General features: G+C 39.4%; 1 protein-coding gene across 2 annotated transcripts in view; it reads left to right on the forward strand.

Annotated features, from left to right (window-relative positions):
• LOC126416063 (exportin-1) overlaps positions 1-23232 on the forward strand; it is a 139606-nt gene that overhangs the window by 81404 nt on the left and 34970 nt on the right. For both annotated transcript variants that reach the window (XM_050083539.1, XM_050083540.1), the window contains exons 12-14: positions 3696-3859; positions 3970-4104; positions 8003-8107. In XM_050083539.1, coding sequence (XP_049939496.1) covers positions 3696-3859; positions 3970-4104; positions 8003-8107 — 404 coding nt within the window. The remainder of the gene's footprint in view (positions 1-3695; positions 3860-3969; positions 4105-8002; positions 8108-23232) is intronic.

The following is a 23232-nucleotide window of genomic DNA, read 5'->3' on the forward strand; positions in this document are numbered from 1 at the left end:
TATTGGTCTGACATTTTTGTAAGGATTTTTCGATTCCTCATCCTCTCTTTCTTTAATTTTTGTTTTTCTGCTAATATGTGTTGCCTCGACTGTGTATAATACTTCTTGGAAGTATGACTGTTGTTGTGCCCTAATTTTGTGTTGTGGATATTGATGATTTGTTCTCGTGATTTCGTGAGCGTGTCTGCTTTTCAGAATTTTCTGATACTTTCTTGATGGATGAATAACTTTTCCAAAGTATTTGAAATGAGGGTCTTGTGCAAAGTTCTCATTGGTTGTTTCTGTGGGGAGATGACCCAATCTTTCCATTTGTATGTACTTTTTTCTTGAAATTTGCAAATCAGTTTTTCATGTGATTTTGTACTTTTTTATGTCGTATTTGGCTTGTTCTTGGTTGATTTTGATGATTGCAATATCATCCTCAAGTGCCAAGCATTTCATGTTGATTTCCTGTTCCTTATGCCTACTTGGATTTCTTCAGCTCCTTTTTACATGTACTGATAATTTTTTCGAGGATGATGATGGAGTAATGTTTAGAGCCTGCCACCCTATTGCACTCCAGTTTTAATCACAAATGTCTCAGAAATTTCACTTTAGAGGTTGTTTTAGTGTTTCCCAAACAACTGCTCATTTCCTTCTGTTCATCCAAATTTTTCTGTTGTATCAAAGAGTATTTGTCTGTTTATACAGTTACATGCCTTCTTGTAGTTCACAAAGCTGGCAATAGTATTCCTGTTGTCATTGCAAGAATCATCATAAGATTCCAGATCTGTTCTGTATAGGACCATCTGTTGCACAAACCTGCTTGGTGCTCTCCTATCGACAGCTCCACTTATTTTTTGAGCCTGTTGAAGAGGGCTTTTGAGAGAATCTTGTAGATGGCTGGGAGGAGTGATTTCCTGTAGAAATGTTCAGATTAGTTTTGTCCTTGCACGGTGAGTGAGTGAGTGAGTGAGTGAGAACACATTTTCATTCAGAAAGGATTCATTCGGTTTTCCAGATTTTGTACAAATACCTTGTGGATTATTTGGGTCACCTTTTCTTCACTTAGTATCCAAAGTTCTGCAACAATTCAGATTACTGGGGAAATGGTGTTTTTCATAATTCAGCATCTGACTAATGACCCGCCTGGCTTCGCACAGCTAACACTTAAATATCTATAGCTGGACAACTAGTCTGGTGTAGAGTTAATAAATTTTCTACATAATCCTTCCTCATGAATCAATCTGTCTATTAGTGAAAACTGTCAAAATCTCTTGAGCTGATTCTTAGATTAGCAGTCGGACGCAAACACAGAATTGTGTCAGAGAACTTTTGATTACAGTATATAAGATATATATGGATTATGGTCAAGCTTTGCTGCTCTGAAGTTGTGGCAGCTGATTACTGTTTTTCCCCACCAGATACAGCTTTCTCTGTAGCTTTAATTTGTATTATATCTGATAGTTCCTTTATTGTTGGTATGAGGTGTGGGTGTTCTTCTGTGGAACATCTGCAGTTGAGAAATTTACTGAAATAGTCCGTCAGAATTTCACAGCCTTTTTCGTGTTGATTTGTAGTGAGCCATCAGGTATCTTGGGTTTTAAAAAACAGCCTGAGTGATGGGTAACCCCCAAGATTTTATCTGAGTGTGTTGTAAAAGTTCCTGGTATTATTATTATTATTATTATTGAAGTTTTGTTGTATTTCTTGAAAGTTGGATTTTATTGTAATTGCATTTTTTGCTTAGAATCGAGCTTTACTGATTGTTTTTGGATCTTCAAATTTTTGCCACCCCTTCAATGATTTGTTAATGCTGAAATTTTTTCAAACTTTGGTCCTTTCTTCTAGTGCCTGATCTTAAGTCATGTTTAACCACCTGTTTTTTCTCCTTTTTGGAGCTTGACGTAATTGTATGGTGGATTTTAGGGTGTTTAAGAGCTCTGTCCAAATTGTAGTGGTTGGTTGGTAGACTTAATGTACAGCGCCTTATTAAGTGGTTGGTATTAGGTGTCTGGTTTGAAGATTTTGTTCAATTGCAGTTTTTTCCTGGTGGGTTGTAGCTAGATCTTTATCTGTACGAGATGCATTTACGTTCAGAATTCCTGCTGTGTTGCATGGTACGTTCTGAGAAAATGTTTTTAGTTGAGCAGATTTGATATGTTACTAGTTTTTGTGTAAGACATGGATCATCTTGCACATCAGTTACGCATGTTATTCCATTAATGGTGGACTGTCTTACATCATGCCAAATATTTGTGAACATTTATTTGTTTTGATACTGATACACCCCAAATATTTCTACATTTTCTTTGCAAACCCAAAGTTACTTTGTAATTTAATTTTTGTCCATAACGTGCTAATAAATTTATGGAGCATCTCTTTTTATCCTTCTGCACATCGAAATCACTGCTCGTGATGAACACACAGTATTTGTATTTTAACTGACTTGGTCTCCTTTATCTGAGATGACTTTTTCATTATTTGCTGCTAATGAGTATAAATTGGCTGTAGTATAGAAACGCATACATCAACGGGACTCTAAATTGTGACACTTACTGTCAGCGGTTTAAATGAGATATTACTACTGTTCATGTTGATAAATAGTGGAATGACACTAATCTTGCATCAAAGGATGGAAAATAGAAATGGAAGAACATAATGTTCACGTTGCTGGGAACTGATGATATTGTGCTTGAATGCAAGTTGATTTTGTGCTTTAAAAAAATAAAAAATAAAAAAAATAAAAAAACTACTTCATTTGGAATTCAAAGAGAGACACAGATTAGTGGAGTATCTCAAAAAACATGCAGTATTGATTACAGCTTAAGTTATAGGTTGACAAATTGAAAGAATCTGTTTAAAAGTTGTTGAACCACGAACTTTTAGGAATACCTGACAGCATAAAGTTATGAACTTAAATATATTGTGAATAGAAATTACATTGTTGGGATCTAACAAGAAATAAAGAGAACAGCAAATTTTGACGCAAGTAATGTGCCAAATAGTACAGGAAATAACAAAGAGGAAATCTGTTGTAGCAGGTGTTGGAAGTGGTTTAGTTTGTGTCTGATGTCTTGAGTTTTTGAGCAGTGTAGCCTTACCACATTTAAAATGCAAGCTTCAAAGCAGGTTTCTTACTTTGTTGATTCTTAATTTTTAGTTGTGCTGTGCTCGTCATAGTCGTCGTCGTCAGTTGGAAAAACTCGTAGCTGCAGAACTGCTGCAACCTAGAGCTATTCAGATCTCCTTACTGTAGCTGAGCCTTTGTCTGCCTCACATTTTTTACTCTGTACTTTTCTCTCCTATACCAAATTGTCCATTCCTTGAGGTTGTACTGTAAGGCAGAAAATCGTGCACTAGTCCTTTGCTTAGGCCTAAAACCATGTCTTTGGACATGGCATTTGTGTTAGTCAAGTAACCTTGGATTGGAAAAGATCATCATTACATTGGAGTGAATAATTGGCCTGCTGCAGAGTGATTGTCTCTGTTTAGCATTCACAATAAAATTCATTGTAGCAGTATATGTATTTCCCACATTCAGTTCATTTTGTGGATTATCCAGGGAATTTATGCGTTATCGTTAGACACATCTTGCAATTCTCCTTGAAGCGTATAATTTATAAGATAATTTTATGCTCTCCAAAAGTGATACTGTAGTGATAACCTAAAACAGTTTCCTCATTATAATTTACTTCATGGCCTTCCTGTTCCAGAAACACACGATGGTGTTCAAGACATGGCATGTGACACCTTCATAAAAATTGCTTTAAAATGTCGCCGACATTTTGTGACTGTTCAAGTTGGTGAAGTGGTTCCCTTCATTGAAGAGATTCTGTCAACAATAAGTTCAATTATATGTGATCTACAGACTCAACAGGTAACTTCCATATAATTATGTTGTGAAAACACATGATGTGAAAACTTATTTCTATTACAATGTTTCTGTGAGCCCTTTTTTATTTAAATTGGTGAAAATTTTTTCCCCAGGTACACACGTTTTATGAGGCTGTTGGTCATATGATTAGTGCACAGGTGGACCAGGTTGTGCAGGAGCATCTAATTGAAAAATACATGTCACTGCCGAATCAAGTGTGGGATGACATAATATGTCAGGCCTCGAAGGTAAATGTCATTTTCTACAACATAAACTGATTTTCCTTGTACCGTATTGTATGAGATTGCTTCAAATGAAACTTGGTCAGTACATCTACCTTTGCCTTACACGTAAGGTGGGGCATCACATAACTGCGGGTATGGTGACGCCATCTATTGGTAGAGGGACTGACGCGTGCACACCATTTGATGTTGCATAGCGCCAGTGTGGTTTTACGCCGAAGAAAAGGTGGTCACCCAAGTCACCGTCCATACCAAACATGTGGGCGAGTAAGCAGGAACAATGAGGAGTGATGTGATTAGACGAGCCATTAACTTGAACCACTGAGGCATGTTGTCCAATGGCATTACCCTCCTGCATGATAATGCCCGCCCACATGGCCAATGCTGTGAAGACGCCATTGCAGCAGTTTCGGTGCAAAACAGTGGAACATCTGCCGTACAGTCCCAACCTTTCACCATGTGACTTTCATGTGGTTAGAACTCTAAAACAAGCTATTTGCAGACATCAGTTCGCAACGGATGATGAAGTGTTAAGTGTGCGACTGGGTCCAGGCCTGGATCCAACAGCAGCCTGCTAGCTTCTTTAAGGATGGAATCAACGGGCTAGTGTCAAAATACGACAAATGTGCCATCAGTTTTGGCGACTATTTTTGAGTATGTGTACTGTGTATAACTACATTTTTGAGTTAATAAAATCGTTACTGTTACTTTCCACTAGTGATCGGGTTTCATTTGAATGCCCCCTATAGATTTGATTGTGAGAAATAATGGATTTCAGTTCAATGTTATCGTTAACAACATTCTGTTGAATTAAATTGTAGTTGCCCAAGTAAGTAGTGTTTTTGTTTTTCATGTCGGTGTTCTGATTGCTATGTGTGTTTTCATCGATTTTCGTTTTTTAATTGTAGTTCACTTTTGCTATTTGAATTTACATTTTGTCATTTTGGAGGTAGTGAATGGAGTTGTGGACACTAGGAAACGGAGTGCCAAGTGGAGAAATTGGAACATTTCGACATATTCTTTTGTTTGACTTCATTAGAGGGGTGACAGCAGCAGAGGCAGCCAGAAACATTTGCACTGTGTATGGGGGTAATGCCATTGGGCAGAGCACGGCAAAAAAGTTTATTTCATTTTGGGGAAGATCGTTTCAAAGTTCGTTACTCTCCACGTTCAAGAAGACACATAGTGTTTGATGAAGATTATTTAAATGGATTAATCCAGAACGATCCACATGTATGTACTTGAGAACCAGCAAATGTGATGAACTATTATCATTCCACTATTGTGTGACATTTGCAGCGAACGGAGAAAATTAAAAAATCAGGTGTGTGGACTCTGCATGATTTAAGCCAAAATCAGAGAAATCAGCGACTGGCCATATGCGCTCTCTGCTCGCTCGTCATCAGTTGGCTTGTGAACAACACCAACCATTCCTATCCTGTATTGTTATCGGTGATGAGAAATGGTGTCTTTATTGTAACACAAGGAAAAGAAAGGAATGGTTGAACCCAAACAACACAGCAATTCTCCGTACAAAGACCAGCTTTTAGCCACAAAAGATAATGTTATGCATCTGGAGAAACAATGGTGTGGTGTACTACGAGTTGCTTCCCTGAGGTTTAACCATCACTGCTGACGTATATTTTCAACAACTGAGATTCCTTGTAGGTGCAATACAAGAACAGTGACCAGGAAGACTACGTGATGTGATGCTACTCCACGATAACACCCACGTACATTCTGTTGGACTGACAAAAACACTATAAAGAAGTTGGTTTGAGAAGTCGCTTGGCACCCAACTTGTTCAACTGATCTTGCACCCTCAGATTTTCACATTTCCTGCTTCGTATGGAACAAATGTTAAGGAACTTCCTTTCCAGATGGAAACTTGGTCCGAACATGGCTTGACAAGTTCTTCGCCTCCAAACCGTGTGGTTTCTACAGTCACAGAATTGAAAAGCTACCCCACCATTGGCAGATTGTTGTAAATAGTGAAGGAGAATATATTATTGATGACTAAAGTCTCTCTTATCAGTATCTATTCTGTTTATTAAACATTGGAAAACACTATGAAATTATGCACAAACCCAATATATGCACACTGCTTACCAGATCTGACATGTTGTAGAACTTTTGCTATGACATTCAGGGATAGTTAACCTGATGCTAGAAGCAGCAGTAGAGTGAAAAAATAGTAGAGACAGACTAAGATTAGAATATGTAGAACAGATTTTAACAATATTATGAGAAGGAAAGCTGCTACTCACCATATAGTCGAGATGTTGAGTCGCAGATAGACACAACAAAAAGACTCTCACAGTTACAGCTTTCAGCATGAAGGCCCTCTTCAACAGTAGTCACATGCGCACACATACAATGCAGTATCAGGCAACTGAAACCATGCTGCGAGCAGCAGCACCAGTGCATGATGCACTGATTATTATGTTATAGATTATTATTATAGGTATATTAAAGGTGATAGATACAAAAGATCCGGAGAAATGAAAAAATTAACATACTATAGGAAAAAGTAGTCAGCATCAAGCAAACAGGACTAGCGAAACATCTGAATATTATATATGACTGGATCATTGGCAGATTGGCAAATGTTGAGCCCAGAATTGAATGTATCTTGTTTTATCAGTCATATGGCTGTAGAGAAGATCCCTTGGGGAGTAAACATTTAATAGCTCTATGGAAAAAGATCTGTGATGCACTAAAATCCCGGTGCCTGGATAATTATCTTGTCCTTAAGTTTGCTCCTGAGAATTAAATGCAGTGGTGCTTGCACAAACATAATCTACACAAGATATTTCAAGCATAGTACCAGCACCACAGACCACTGATGTGTGCGTAACAGGAAATGGGAAGTGATCACATGCCACACAGACTGGCCTGATCCACATTATGAATAGCATCCTGTATTCCACAAGATTTCGGGATTGCAGCCGGATCTCATCGACTTCTTTCCACGATATTTCGGCTGACAATCTTACAGCCATCTTCAGGCGAGTGTTTGACACTGGAGATTGCTGGTGCAAGTCGCTCTATTTATACGTAAAAGTGCCGCAGGCGCGCATGTGCAAGTTACCGTAACATGCGCGCCACCTGTCGATTCCAAGGCCCTCTACAATATTACTGCATCTATGGAGCGCAATCGAATGGGTGAAAAAAGTAAAACATGCACACAGACGTGTCCAAAACAATAAAATGCAAAATTTCAATATTAAAATTACTTGTCGCTCGACGTGTCAGAAGCCAAAAAAAGTTTTCTTTTGGTTGAAATTAAAGAAATCAACGGGTCCCAGGCCTTATTCAATAAAAAGCCGCCATCACGATTAATGAGATTATCCGCTAAACGTATTTCTACGGATTCCTTCACAACTGAATCCCAGAAGGATCTCGATGGGGCCAAGATTTTTGTGGCCGAATAATCCATAGTATGTCCTGTGGAAATACAATGTTCGGCTATGGCCGACTTACTGGGCTGTAAAAGGCGAGTGTGGCGCTCGTGTTCAACGCAGCGGTCGTGTACTGTGCGTGTGGTTTGACCAATGTAGGCTTTCCCACGCTCGCAAGGTATTTTATAAATTCCAGCCTTCCGTAAACCCAGATCATCCTTGGCTGAGCCCAGAAGAGCACGAGTCTTTGTAGGTGGCCGGAAGATTGCTTTCACACGATGTTTCCTTAAAATTCTGCCTACTTTCGATGAAATGTTCCCGACATATGAGAGAAATGCTCTGGACTTAAACACCTCCTTATCCTCTTGATCTTGTTGGTGAATTTATAATTTACAAGTAATTATTCGAGGCTTGTTGTCGTACTCATCTGCAGTGTTTCTCTACTTTTCCCATTGTAAGAATATGTTTGTTCTTGTAATACTATTCTTATTGTTCTGTTCTAGAATGTAGAGGTCTTAAAAGATCCAGATGCAGTGAAGCAGCTAGCAAGTATTTTGAAAACAAATGTTCGAGCCTGCAAAGCACTGGGCCACCCATACGTTGTGCAGGTTAGTCCACACTTCATTTACGCATGTAGAGATTAATTGTGTTAGTTACAAAAGCAAGTAGAATTCGTGTTTGTAACTTGCATTTCCGCTTCTTGTTCTGCCTTCCATATCCACTTCTGTTGTATCTTCTCCATGATTCCTTGAGCGACTTACTGTTGTTTTGTTTACATGGTAATATGCAGTAAATGGAGAAGTCTCCATTCTGTTGCTCACTACGCTGGTTTTTGTCTGTGTTGAGGTAATAGTAACGGCTTTTTAAGGAATGTCTTTATATCTGCATATGGCTCTATGTGCAGTCCTGTCACCATGGTATATTGTATTGAGTACCTGCACATCCCATCAGACTGCCCTCTTCTCTTCCTCCACATACACCTTCTATCCCTTCCCATCCCATGCCCCTCTCTAGGTTGCACTCGTGTGACTTTCGCATTCCAGTTGGAAATGCAAGAATTTAGTGGTCATGTGTGCATGAGGTATGCCTACCTTTGTGTGTGTGCGTGTGCGTGTGCGTGTGCGTGTGCGTGTGCGCGTGCGCCCTCCTCCTTTGCTGAAGAAGGCTTCGGCTGGAAGCTATAATGGGTATGAACGTATGGTGTCTGTTCTTTCAGACATTTATATAATTTCATAGGCCATACTGGGCAATGAATACACCTTCTTCAGTGTGGATGCACCAATGTGTCCAATATCCTGTCGGAGTCTTGGAAGAGGGAACATGAAGGAAATGGACAGGGGCTGCGGATAGGTGGCACTTTATGGGATTGTGGATTGGCCGTGAGGTGAGATAGTCCATGCAGTTGCAATAATGCTGTGTCCGGAGTAGCGCAGTGGTTACCGCACCTGCCAAGTAGGCAGGAGATTCCAGGTTCGAATCCTGGAACGGTATAAATGTTCACTTGTTGCCGCCAATTCCACATACTGTCTCAAGGCAGCTGACAGCGGTGATGCACTCCTTTCCTTTCTTCCACTCTTCACCTTCAATTTACTATAATGTTTAACAACACAGTTTTTTTTTTCCAAATAAAGGCATTGGCTGTTATATGAAATACATTTTTATGGTCTACAGCAACCAGCCACAAATTAGTTTTATGTTAATTTTTTCAAAAAGGACCGTTACTGGTTTCGAACTTTCCACAATTCATTGTCAGACAATTTTTTACACTTGCATTTAAACAAATGATAAATTGGTTTCCTGTTAGTTGCCCTAGGGTAAACAACAATTATGTGTGTAGCAAAAATGGTTGCTCTCCAGAGATCTGTTAAAATGCAAATGTTAAGTGCCCATGTGGCACTTTCCTTTTTGCAGTGTTCTTCCAGTGAAATATATTCTGAAGAATGTTCATATTTTCACAATCACATGCATTTGTGTGTTTGCACTGTAAAATGTTTTCATTTGGTCATAAAATGAATTTTCAATGTGCAGCGTGTCTTGATTTATAGCATACTAAAATAAATACAGAGTTTACGAAGTACATGAGTGTCCAATTTGCTATAGTACAGTGATACGAAGATATAGCATTCTTTGGGAAAGGAAGAATAAATTACTGATGTGTTAAATTGGAAAATTATTTTCATTAAATGCAGGTAGGTAGTGACAAATATCTACATTGATACTCCACACACTACCATATAGTGTAGTCACTTGGGCTTTGTGCTGGCCAAGAGATTCTCGATAAATACAGGCTAGGTGACGGACCAGTACTGTAGAGTTTGTAAGACTGCATCAGTTGCTTCTCTATGCCAGGGGTGCTTATTACTATGTCATCCTTAAGCGAGTCTGGTATGTTTGCAAGATTCTCCGGCTGAACTATTTCTTGACTGTGAAATTTAAAACTTGGGCTTTTGTTTTGCTATCTTCAACTGCCACTTCAGATTGGTCAACAAGAGTCAGTATGGAAGCCTTAGACCTGCTTAATGATTTTACATAGGACCAGTATTTTCTTGGCTTCTCTGCCAGATCTTTTGCTAAGGTGTGACAGTGGTAATTGTATGCTTCACACACAGATCTTTTGACAGATGCATGAATCTCTACTAACCTCGTTTGTTGTCGTGTGTGCAGTCCCTTTTGAACCAAGAGTGCAACAGCCTCTGGTTCCTCAAAACTTCAGATTATCTTTGTTAAACCATGGTGAATTGTTTCCATCCTTTATCCACTTTGATAAAACTCCAGACACGATTTACAAATCTGCTTAAACTTTGCCTATAATTCCTCTAAATCATATTACTGGAACTAAGATATGTCAATTCAATGTCTAAGTGAGAAGCTAACACCTTACCTGTTCCATCAAAAACAAATATTCTCTAAGCCTTCGTGACAAATCTGTTAACTTTCGTAATCATTTTTGCTATAGTGACACCATGATTTCTAATACCCGTTTTGATGCTGACATTGTCGGTAAGATCCAGTGTATTTATATCAACAAGGTCTGAGATATTTCCATTGTGTGGGGGCTGACGAGTTAACTACTCTAGACAGTTGTCACAAAATGTGTTTAAAAGTATTTTGCATGACTGTCTGCCTGTACTCCTCGAAATGAATCTGTATTCATCCAAATCTGTACTCAGTAGGGTAAAGTGCCTCCAACTAGTACTAAGTGAGCTGTGTATTTACGTGCTACTGACGGTAGGCTTCCTTTGAATGTTTCTTTGAATGAACTGTTATGGCAAACAGATTTACATCATGGGTCATTTTTTGCTGTAATTTACTATTGATAGAAATGCTGACATTAATATTCTTCATTTTGCAAAAGTTTGTAATTTGGTATAATATTGGGTCTGTGAGTGGGATGATGGTATATCAGGTTTGGCTCTTGCAGAAATCTGATTTGTTGTGGATTGAATGTAGTGTGAAGTGTTTGTTTGTGTGTGTGTGTGTGTGTGTGTGTGTGTGTGTGAAACTGATTTAATTTTGTTGATCTGTGTGACTCATAGGTACGTTTTACATTTGTTGTACCAGGGCTCAGAAGTATGACATTTTGTGTTGGTTGGAATGACATGAGGAGATGTCTGTGGTGGCGGATTTTCTGTAGATGCGTCATTGATGTTTATGGTTAATATTACAAATTTTAAGGTCAATTAAATATATGCTCTTGTTTGTTTCATGCTCAAATGTGAGTTCAATACTTTTACGCATTTTGCTAATGTCTCCTGCTAGTGCATCAGTTTCACTGTTTGTACCATTACGAAGCAGGATTGAATTACCGACATATTTTTTGTAGTATATTATGTTGTTTGTTGTGATTTGTTGATTATTATTTTCATTCCATGTGTTTGATGTAACAGTATTTTCATTGTGCCTGTTGTCAATTCAGTGGGTCATCTTTAGAGCGAGTAACAATCTATCCTTCTCCTAATATTGTTGATATTTCACCCTGGAATTTGCATTGTTTGATTTTGTCTGTTGCTTTTCTTGTGAAAGGAAGATTCATCTACTATTTGGACGTTCCTTGTCCTTTGTAATTTTTTGTGCATTTCAGTTGCATCGTCCACTGATCATTTGATCATTATTAGGTTTGCCTGCAGGTATGGGAATGAGATGTGTGTGGCATTTTTTCTTAATAATAATTCAGTGAAACTTTAGACCCCCCCCCCCCTCCGCCACACACACACACACACACACACACACACACACACACACACACACACGACTTCAAAAAAGCACAGCAAATATCCCAAGAATTTTAATGTGTACATTTGTTATGTAGGGGCCTAGTGTAATGTATGGCTTTTTGAGTGCTGCATTTTACATCCCAATGGTATCCTCTGGACTTTGAGTGAGTTTGAGTACTCTTCAGCTGGATGTATTTTAATATAATTGGTTAGAAAAAAAAAATTATTCACCGTGTGGTGGCAGGAGAAAACATACATAAAAGATTTGACAATATGCAAGCTTTCAGAATCGGTGGCTCCCTCTTCTGGCTGAAGAGCATTCGAAACAAAGTTCCTGAATTTACTGCCCTCCAGGAAAGTTGTCATGCACAAGCCATTCTCAGAACTGAGAGCGGCCTGAAACCTCAAGTAGAAGTCATAAATGTTCATTGAGGCATGGAATGTATATCAGAAAGATTGTATGCCATTGGAAGGAAAGTATTCATCGTTGTTGACAAAAATATTGTCTGTCGAGGTCGAAATTGAGTCTGACCGTGAAGTTGTCTGGACATAAGTAGCAGGTCTTGGTGTATTCAAGTTATTTATTGAATTTTTTACAGATCACCAGGTGCTGCTGTAACCATTGTATAATCATTCAAGGAAAGTCTGCTCTCAGTAGTGGGGTTTTCCGAAAAGTGCCTTGAACAACTAATTCACCAACCCACACGCAGTGGCAATTTTAGGTCTTGTTAGAAAAGGGAGATGAACCTGGGGGATTGGAATGTGGGGAGGAGGAGAGGAATGGGCTACAGGAGAATATGGGTGCTAGGAATGAGATAGGTAAAAGACTAAGTGAGCTCTGCAGTAAATTTCAGGTAGTAATAGTGAATACTGTGTTCAAGAATCACAAGAGGAGTAAGTATACTTGGAAAAAGCCAGAAGATTTCAGTTAGGATACAACATGGTCAGGTAGAGATTCCGAAATCGGATATTGGAATTGACTGATCTGGCCTTGTAACATCAACCAAAACGGCCTTGCTGTGCTGGTACTGTGAACGGCTGAAAGCAAGGGGAAACTACAGCCGTAATTTTTCCCGAGGACATGCAGCTTTACTGTATGATTAAATGATGATGGCGTCCTCTTGGGTAAAACATACCGGAGGTAAAACAGTCCCCCATTCGGATCTCCGGGCGGGGACTACTCAGGAGAACGTCATTATCAGGGGAAAGAAAACTGGTGTTCTACGGATCGGAGCGTGGAATGTCAGTGCCCTTAATCGGGCAGGTAGGTTAGAAAATTTAAAAAGGGAAATGGATAGGTTAAAGTTAGATATAGTGGGAATTAGTGAAGTTCGGTGGCAGGAGGAACAAGACTTTTGGTCAGGTGATTACAGGGTTATAAATACAAAATCAAATAGGGGTAATGCAGGAGTAGGTTTAATAATGAATAAAAAAATAGGAGTGCGGGTTAGCTACTACAAACAGCATAGTGAACGCATTATTGTGGCCAAGATAGACACAAAGCCCATGCCTACTACAGTAGTACAAGTTTATATGCCAACTAGCTGTGCAGATGATGAAGAAATTGATGAAATGTATGACGAGATAAAAGAAATTATTCAGGTAGTGAAGGGAGACGAAAATTTAATAGTCATGGATGACTGGAATTCGTCAGTAGGAAAAGGGAGAGAAGGAAACATAGTAGGTGAATATGGATTGGGGGGAAGGAATGAAAGAGGAAGCCGCCTTGTTGAATTTTGCACAGAACATAACTTAATCATAGCTAACACTTGGTTCAAGAATCATAAAAGAAGGTTGTATACCTGGAAGAATCCTGGAGATACTAAAAGGTATCAGATAGATTATATAATGGTAAGACAGAGATTTAGGAACCAGGTTTTAAATTGTAAGACATTTCCTGGGGCAGATGTGGATTCTGACCACAATCTATTGGTTATGAACTGCAGATTGAAACTGAAGAAACTGCAAAAAGGTGGGAATTTAAGGAGATGGGACCTGGATAAACTGAAAGAACCAGAGGTTCTAGAGAGTTTCAGGGAGAGCATAAGGGAACAATTGACAGGAATGGGGGAAAGAAATACAGTAGAAGAAGAATGGGTAGCTCTGAGGGATGAAGTAGTGAAGGCAGCAGATGATCAAGTAGGTAAAAAGACGAGGGCTAATAGAAATCCTTGGGTAACAGAAGAAATATTGAATTTAATTGATGAAAGGAGAAAATATAAAAATACAGTAAATGAAGTAGGCAAAAAGGAATACAAACGTCTCAAAAATGATATCGACAGGAAGTGCAAAATGGCTAAGCAGGGATGGCTAGAGGACAAATGTAAGGATGTAGAGGCTTGTCTCACTAGGGGTAAGATAGGTACTGCCTACAGGAAAATTAGAGAGACCTTTGGAGAGAAGAGAACCACTTGTATGAATATCAAGAGCTCAGATGGCAACCCAGTTCTAAGCAAAGAAGGGAAGGCAGAAAGGTGGAAGGAGTATATAGAGGGTTTATACAAGGGCGATGTACTTGAGGACAATATTATGGAAATGGAAGAGGATGTAGATGAAGACGAAATGGGAGATAAGATACTGCGTGAAGAGTTTGACAGAGCACTGAAAGACCTGAGTCGAAACAAGGCCCTGGCAGTAGACAACATTCCATTAGAACTATTGACGGCCTCGGGAGAGCCAGTCATGACAAAACTCTACCATCTGGTGAGCAAGATGTATGAGACAGGCGAAATACTCACAGACTTCAAGAAGAATATAATAATTTCAATCCCAAAGAAAGCAGGTGTTGACAGATGTGAAAATTACTGAACTATCAGTTTAATAAGTCACAGCTGCAGAGTACTATCGCGAATTCTTTACAGACGAATGGAAAAACTGGTAGAAGCGGACCTCGGGGAAGATCATTTTGGATTCCGTAGAAATGTTGGAACACGTGAGGCAATACTAACCTTACGACTTATCTTAGAAGAAAGATTAAGAAAAGGCAAACCTACGTTTCTAGCATTTGTAGACTTAGGGAAAGCTTTTGACAATGTTAACTGGAATACTCTCTTTCAAATTCTGAAGGTGGCAGGGGTAAAATACAGGGAGCGAAAGGCTATTTACAATTTGTACAGAAACCAGATGGCAGTTATAAGAGTCGAGGGGGCATGAAAGGGAAGCAGTGGTTGGGAAAGGAGTGAGACAGGGTTGTAGCCTCTCCCCGATGTTATTCAAACTGTATATTGAGCAAGCAGTAAAGGAAACAAAAGAAAAATTCGGAGTAGGTATTAAAATTCATGGAGAAGAAGTAAAAACTTTGAGGTTCGCCGATGACATTGTAATTCTGTCACAGACAGCAAAGGACTTGGAAGAGCAGTTGAACGGAATGGACAGTGTCTTGAAAGGAGGATATAAGATGAACATCAACAAAAGCAAAACGAGGATAATGGAATGTAGTCAAATTAAGTCGGGTGATGCTGAGGGAATTAGATTAGGAAATGAGACACTTAAAGTAGTAAAGGAGTTTTGCTATTTAGGGAGTAAAATAACTGATGATGGTCGAAGTAGAGAGGATATAAAATGTAGACTGGCAATGGCAAGGAAAGCGTTTCTCAAGAAGAGAAATTTGTTAGCATCGAGTATAGATTTAAGTGTCAGGAAGTCTTTTCTGAAAGTATTTGTATGGAGTGTAGCCATGTATGGAAGTGAAACATGGACGATAACTAGTTTGGACAAGAAGAGAATAGAAGCTTTCAAAATGTGGTGCTACAGAAGAATGCTGAAGATAAGGTGGGTAGATCACATAACTAATGAGGAGGTATTGAGTAGGATTGGGGAGAAGAGAAGTTTGTGGCACAACTTGACTAGAAGAAGGGATCGGTTGGTAGGAGGCATCAAGGATCACGAATTTAGCATTGGAGGGCAGCGTGGAGGGTAAAAATCGTAGAGGGAGACCAAGAGATGAATACACTAAGCAGATTCAGAAGGATGTAGGTTGCAGTAGGTACTGGGAGATGAAGAAGCTTGCACAGGATAGAGTAGCATGGAGAGCTGCATCAAACCAGTCTCAGGACTGAAGACCACAACAACAACATAAATGACCTAGTAGATAGTGTCTGAAGTTCCATGCGGCTTTTCGCGGATGATGCTGTAGTATACAGAGAAGTTGCAGCATTAGAAAATCGTAGCGAAATGCAGGATGATCTGCAGTGGATAGGCACTTGGTGCAGGGAGTGGCAACTGACCCTTAACATGGACAAATGTAATGTATTGCGAATACATAGAAAGAAGGATCCTTTATTGTATGATTATATGATAGCGGAACAAACACTGATAGCAGTTACTTCTGTAAAATATCTGGGAGTATGCATGTGGAACGATTTGAAGTGGAATGATCATATAAAATTAATTGTTGGTAAGACGGGTGCCAGGTTGAGATTCATTGGGAGAGTCCTTAGAAAATGTAGTCCATCAACAAAGGAGGTGGCTTACAAAACACTCGTTCTACCTATACTTGAGTATTGCTCATCAGTGTGGGATCCGTACCAGATCGGGTTGACGGAGGAGATAGAGAAGATCCAAAGAAGAGCGGCGCGTTTCGTCACAGGGTTATTTGGTAACCGTGATAGCATTACGGAGATGTGTAGCAAACTCAAGTGGCAGACTCTGCAAGAGAGGCGCTCTGCATCGCGGTGTAGCTTGCTCGCCAGGTTTCGAGAGGGTGCGTTTCTGGATGAGGTATCGAATATATTGATTCCCCCTACTTATACCTCCCGAGGAGATCATGAATGTAAAATTAGAGAGATTTGAGCACGTATGGAGGCTTTCAGACAGTCGTTCTTCCCGCGAACCATACGCGACTGGAACAGAAAAGGGAGGTAATGACTGTGCCCTCCGCCACACACCGTTGGGTGGCTTGCGGAATATAAATGTAGATGTAGATGTAGACATTCTGACCTTGCAGTTGATAAGGGAAGAAAGACTACAGAACAATCAAGAAATGTTCATAGGATTTTTTGACCTAGAAAAAGCATTCATCAATGTCAAACAATGCAAGATGTTTGAAATTCCAAGAAAAATAGAAGTAAGCTACAGGGAATGACGTTAATATACAATATGTACAAGGGCCAAGAGGGAGCAATAAGAGTGGAAAACAAAGAGTGAAATGCCAGGCTTGATAAGCATGTAAGACAGGGATGTAGCCTTTTGTCCATATTGTTCAATCTGTGCAGCGAAAAAGCAATGATGGTAAAAAAGAAAGGTCCGTAACTGGAATTAAAATTCATGGTGAAGGGGTATCAGTGATTAGATTTGGTGATGACATTGACATCTTCACTGATGTGAAGAACTACAGGATCCATTGACTGGAATAAACTGTCTAATGAGTGCAGAATATGGATTGAGAGTAAATCAAAGAAAGATGAAAGTAATGAGCAGTAGCAGAAATGAGAACAGTGAGAAACTTATCAGGATTGGTGATAACAAAGCATATGAAGAGGAAATCTGTTACCTAGGCATTAAAATAAAGCATAATGGGATGTAGCAAAGAAGACATAAAAAGCAGTAGCGCTGGCGAAAAGGGCATTTGCAGCCAAGAGAAGTTACCAGTATCAAACACAGACCTCAATTTGAGGAAGAAATTTGAGTGTGTACATTTGGCGCCAGCATTCTATGGTAGTGAGACATGGACTGGGGAAAAAGTGGAACAGATGAGAACTGAAGCATTAGAGATGTTATGCTACAGAAGAATGTTGAAAATTAGGTAGGCAGATAATGTAAGGAATGATAAGATTCTGTGGGGAATTGGCAAGGAAAGGAATACATGGAATACATTGACAAGGAGGAGGGACAGAGTGGTAGGACATCTGATGAGAGATCATGGAACAACTTGCATGCCATTAGAGGAAGCTACAGACTGTAAAAACTGTAGAGGAAGCCAGAGATGGGAATACATCCAGCAGATAACTGAGGACATACGTTGTAAGCCCGGTTCTGGGATGATAAGACTGGCACAGGAGAGAGATTCATGGTGGGCAACCAAACCAGTCAGAAGACTGGTGACTCAAAAGGGGGGGAGGGGCTACAAACAGGTCTGGCCTTATCGACAGCATCAACAGAGAGATGGGGATTAGTGATCATAATGTTGTCAAACCAATGATGGTCACTAAAGTTAATAAATCCATCAAGAAGGCTAGAAAAGTATTCATACTAGCAAACGTAGATAAGCAGTTGTTAGCGTTCCATTTAGACAATTAATGGATTCATTTAGTTCCAATATGATGGACATGGGCAAATTCCTTTTACGCAAGTTGAAATATGTTATGTGTGAGAACGTGCAATGAATTTCTTAAATGACAGAGCGGTTGACTCTCATTTAAAACTTAACACTTTGAGGACCAGCCTCTTAGAATAATTTCGAACCCAGAAGACCAGAAATTAAGGTCATTGTTTAAAATTTTAGTGACGCATTTGTGTAATGTATCTTAAAATGTAATACACATTATAAAGACCAGTATTTATGTGAAAGCTTAGCTTCTCTTGTAACTACACTATGTACATTAATTTAAACAATTAACTATTTCTATTTGTGTGTTCATGTTGCTTAACAATGATATTGCTACTGGCTGACTACATCACAGTTCCAGTGCTCTGAATATCTGCTGTCATTGGCTGGCGAGACAACGTGACATGAGTTATGATTGGCTTGCAAAAGTGCGTTGCAATATCTATTTCAATACTTCAGAAACTAATGTGCTGTGTTTGGTCAAATTCGAATTTATACTCTCGTAATATGAAGATATGCAGTGTACATATTGCTGCACATCAAAGATCTTTGCAAAGCGCCGAGAAGTTCAATGCTGTTGTTTGACACCTTCATTCAAAGGATTGATATTTTTTCAGCACCGAGGGAAAGAACACTGTCGTTTATCATGGAAAAAGTGTATTTTCACCTTTGAAGTAATGTATTTTCACATGGGAAAAGTGCATTTCTGACCTGGAGGTCCGGAAAAAATCGGGAATGTTTTTTTCTTGTCCGCGTATACACTCTGTGAGAGTAAATCTTGCTCTGGAGACGTGTGACAACTTAGTGGATTAACTCTTTGCACTCCATAATTCAGATACTGGCATCTTTGTGTGTGTTCTTATTTAAATTGCCACCACCTGGGCAGTGAGCACCCTGCAGAAAATTGCACAGGCCTCTTTACGAAATCAAAGAAGCCTCTAACAAACAGTTGAGATATACATTAAAACAGACAGAGCGATTTCATTCAAAAATATTTACATAAGCATTAGAATAGAGAGTTTTTCAATTGTGTGATATTCTTTGAAACAATCTTCTGAATGGATTGTTTTCGTCATTTTACTCGAATTGTTTACAAATGAATCACTGTCATCGTAAAAATCGTTCTCATTCTTGTTTCCGCTTTTAGATTCCTCCAAAACCTCCACGATCTCTTCCTCAGAAAGGACTGTATGTGAAGAACTACCCACTTGGTGCCTGCTAACTTGAATGTAATAATTACAAACTTCCTCTCAACACAACTGCTACTAGTTAACACGTTTCCCTAGATGGCAGGACTATGCAGTATTGGTGCGTAGCACAGTCAGATTTGAGAATAGAGAATGTGAGAGCAGCAAAAAATGGTGTTGAATTAGGTTCAACATTGGAGTTAAAAACAAAATTTGCAGTGCCGAACACCACTCAGCGTTGAAGTGGAAAGTGTTAAGGATGGAAAAGATTACCTGGGGTTTCATAATCACATTTGTAAAATGCTGTGGAAACAGAGATTGTTGCACTGTCGGTTCAAAAAGTAATGCATAAATGTCAACAGGCAATAGTTAGTGGAAATTCATGCATCTATAAGAAGATCGATTCTTGAAGCATAGAATGACTTTGAGCATCATGCCTTAGCACAAGATCTTGTCAGAATTGAAAAAAATTGTGGTCATACATAAAATCACTAAGCAGAAGATAGCATCCAGTCACTCGTCGACCAGTCCAGGTGGCAGTAGAGGACAGCACAAGGTTGTGTTTTGAATTTCATGTTTAAGAAATCATTCATGTTGGAGGATCGTACAAATATACAGTCATTTGCCTCTAATACAGTCTCCTGCATGAAGTACATAAAATAGATAAATCTTTGGTGTAAAAGAAGCAACTTGAAGGAGTTGATAACAAATTAAGTCACCAGGTCCAAATGCAGTAACAAGTCAGTTTTACAGAGAGTACTAGACTGCATTGGTCCCTTACCTATCTTGCATTTATTGTTAATCTCTCGTCCAGCACAAAGTCCCAAACACCTGGAAGTAGTGCAAGTGACTCATGCATATAAGAAAGGTACAACAAGAAATCCATAAAATTACAGACAAGTATCCTTAACATTCCAGAATGAAATTTTCACTCTGCAGCAGAGTGTGTGCTGATATGAAACTTCCTGGCAGATTAAAACTGTGTGCCACACCGAGACTCGAACTCGGGAACTTTGCCTTTCGTGGGCAAGTGCTCTACTAACTGAGCTACCCAAGCACGACTCACGCCCCATCCTCAAAGCTTCAGTTCTGCCAGTACCTCGTTTGGAAGGTAGGAGACAAGGTACTGGGGGAATTGAAGCCTTGAGGACGGGGTGTGAGTCGTGCTTGGGTAGCTCTGTTAGTAGAGCACTTGCCCGCGAAAGGGAAAGGTCCCGAGTTCGAGTCTCGGAGCGGCACACAGTTTTAATCTGCCAGGAAGTTTCATCCCCAACATTGGTTTGCTGCAATATTCTGAAATATATACTGAATTTGAATACAATCAATTTCCATGAGAAAGAAAAGCTTCTGTCCACAAATCAGCACAGATTTAGGAAGCTTCACGCCTGCAGTGTGATGGACGAAGTGAGCTGATGACACTGTGGAGTATAGAAATTCTTGTCGTTGAGTGATTGTGGAAGGATAGAATATGACTTGGACAGAATTTCTAGTTGGTGTGATGAATGGCAGGACGCTCTAAATGTATAATAATGTGGGTTAATGTGGATGTGAATGAAAAACAATCCTGTAATGTGCGAATACACCATTAGTAATTGGTGCTTGACACTGTCATGTAGATTAAATATGTAGGCATGGTGTTGCAAAGTCATATGAAGTGGAATGAGCATGTCAGGTTGGTACTAGGAAAGTCGAGTACTCGACTTTGTTTTATTGGGAAGCTCATTTATAAAGCATATGACGTATAGCATGCTAGTGTGATCTATTCTTGAGGGCTGATTGAGTGTTTGGGATCTCCACCAGGTTGGATTAAAGGAAGACATTGAAGCAATTCATAGCCGTGCTGCTAGATTTGTTACCATTAAGTTCGATCAGCCTTGCAAGTATTACTGAGATGCACTTCGCGAACTCAAATTGGAATCCCTGGAGGGAAGACAACGCTCGTTTTGTGAGGAAATTTAGGTAATCAACATTAGAGATCGCCTGCAGAACAGTTCTACTGCCACCAATATACAATTCGCATAAAGACCACGAAAAAAAGACAAGAGAAATTAGGGCTCGTGTGAAGGCTTATAGACAGTTGTTTTTCTCTCACTCTGAGTGGAAAAGGGAAAGGAGATGACTGATGTGGTGCATTCTGCTGTGCACCATGCAGTGGTTCGCAGAGTATCTTTGTAGCTATGTCTGTAAGTGAAGGGAAAGGAATAGGGATGAAGGAAAAGGACTGTGAGGTTTAGGAAGTGGGGAGAGTTATGGAAAAGTCACGCATGACCCTGGATCAGGGTGGACTTACTGAAGAGGATGAGAAGAGAGACTCATTCCGTTTAAGTCTCCCTGATCTGGGATTCGAGGGAGACATTTTTGTAACCCTCCGCATTTCCTATTCATCGCCAGTCCCTTTCCGTTATCCATTTTCCTTTCCCTTCAATGCTTCGGTCAGAGTAAGGACCATCTGTCTCTGAAAGGTTGCAAATTGGTTGATCATGCTCTTTTCCAGAACTCTTATAGATGAATTATATTGGTGAGTCCATAGCTTCTAAAGTATTTGTTTTTTTCCATAGCAGCACTGTATTTGTCTTATTTATTTATCTTTTGTTCTTGCTACTAGTTTTGGGGTTGTAACCCCATTATCAAGAAATCCAGTAATGTGCCGGACTACTTAGTGACAAGGAATGATTACTTGAGAATGGTGCTACAACCCTGAAATCAGTAGCAAGAATGAAAGGTAAATAAATATAATACCACCAGTGTGGAATGTCTATTTCCAAAATAAATTGTTGATTGATGTCAGAACCAGTTTTCAGTGTTACAGAAATGCTGGCATATGGAAAAAAAAATCCATAAAACAGCTGAAGGAGACAAATATTGTTTTTGAATTTATACTCCTTTGTCCAAAGGATCTGGTTCCCCCATAAATAACTTTTCAGGAAGTTGTCGTTTGTATATCATGGTTGCAGTTACATTTCTGTGTCGTTGGGCTTTGCAATTGTTATGTAACTGCAAATGTCCAATATTTGTTCATATTTGATTTATTTAACTCTGGAGTTGGGAATTTGGACCCAGAGCATGTTATGTAACAGTGCCCAAAATATATACAATGAATTCATAGCATGTCTACTGATTGTCTCAAGTTTCACTTCTCTTAAACGTTGGCACTTTGGACTCAGCAAAACTGTTTTTTCCACAACAAGGAAACATTCATAAATACATCCATCAACATTTTTAATGCTCTTAATTCTTCAGTGAGCATTCTTGGCTACAGTGATGGAAACCAGTGTCACAAAGGATATGAGGATCTTATTTTCGCCAGTCAGATTTTGAAGGAAGGTGTGCGTGATGGGAACAGTGGGTGTTTGGATAAAAGTCTTGCTAATCTGCAGCCTCTGGAGCCCCCACTGGATCTTGATTACATTAAAATTGAAGACATTATATGATGGCCTCTTATCCCATTAATCACTTGTTTCATACCTTCGCCTTGCAAATCCTTAAGTTACTAACAGTTTAATGGAAAATAAGTGAGCATTTTGCATTTTTCAAAAATTTATTTGAATGTTTGTACACAGTCCTCACCTAATTGAAGACAGCAAACAAAACTTGTGTAATATGTGAAAAGTGTGTAGTTTCTTAAATCTCTAAACATTTCATCAGCCACTGCTGCTAACTACAGAAGTATCCCCATCAGTTGTTTGACATCCTCCTCTGGATAAAGGCACCATCCAGACTTCTCTGTACATTACAGTCTTTACCTACATGCATCAATGTCTTTACTTCAGATTTTCTAATGATATCTGCCTGCGTTCCTTGGTTCACCAACCATCCATCCACCAGGCCACATGTCTTGCTCACTTCCAATACTTTTGCATTACAGTCATAATCATGTCTTTCACTCCAGTTGCTTATGAGATTCATTTATTTTTATTCCTGTCTTTCCATGTAATCCTCACCCCACTCTCTCCCCCTCCATTGTCTGTTGATCCACATTTATGTTTCTTTCTGTATGCTTTTTGCATTAGAAGTTGGTAGATTGCTTACTGTCCCAAGTCACAACTGATGACACATGTTGATTGCTA

This window comes from Schistocerca serialis, chromosome 8 (genome assembly GCF_023864345.2).
Source record: "Schistocerca serialis cubense isolate TAMUIC-IGC-003099 chromosome 8, iqSchSeri2.2, whole genome shotgun sequence".
In the NCBI taxonomy this organism is placed as follows: Eukaryota; Metazoa; Arthropoda; class Insecta; order Orthoptera; family Acrididae; genus Schistocerca; species Schistocerca serialis.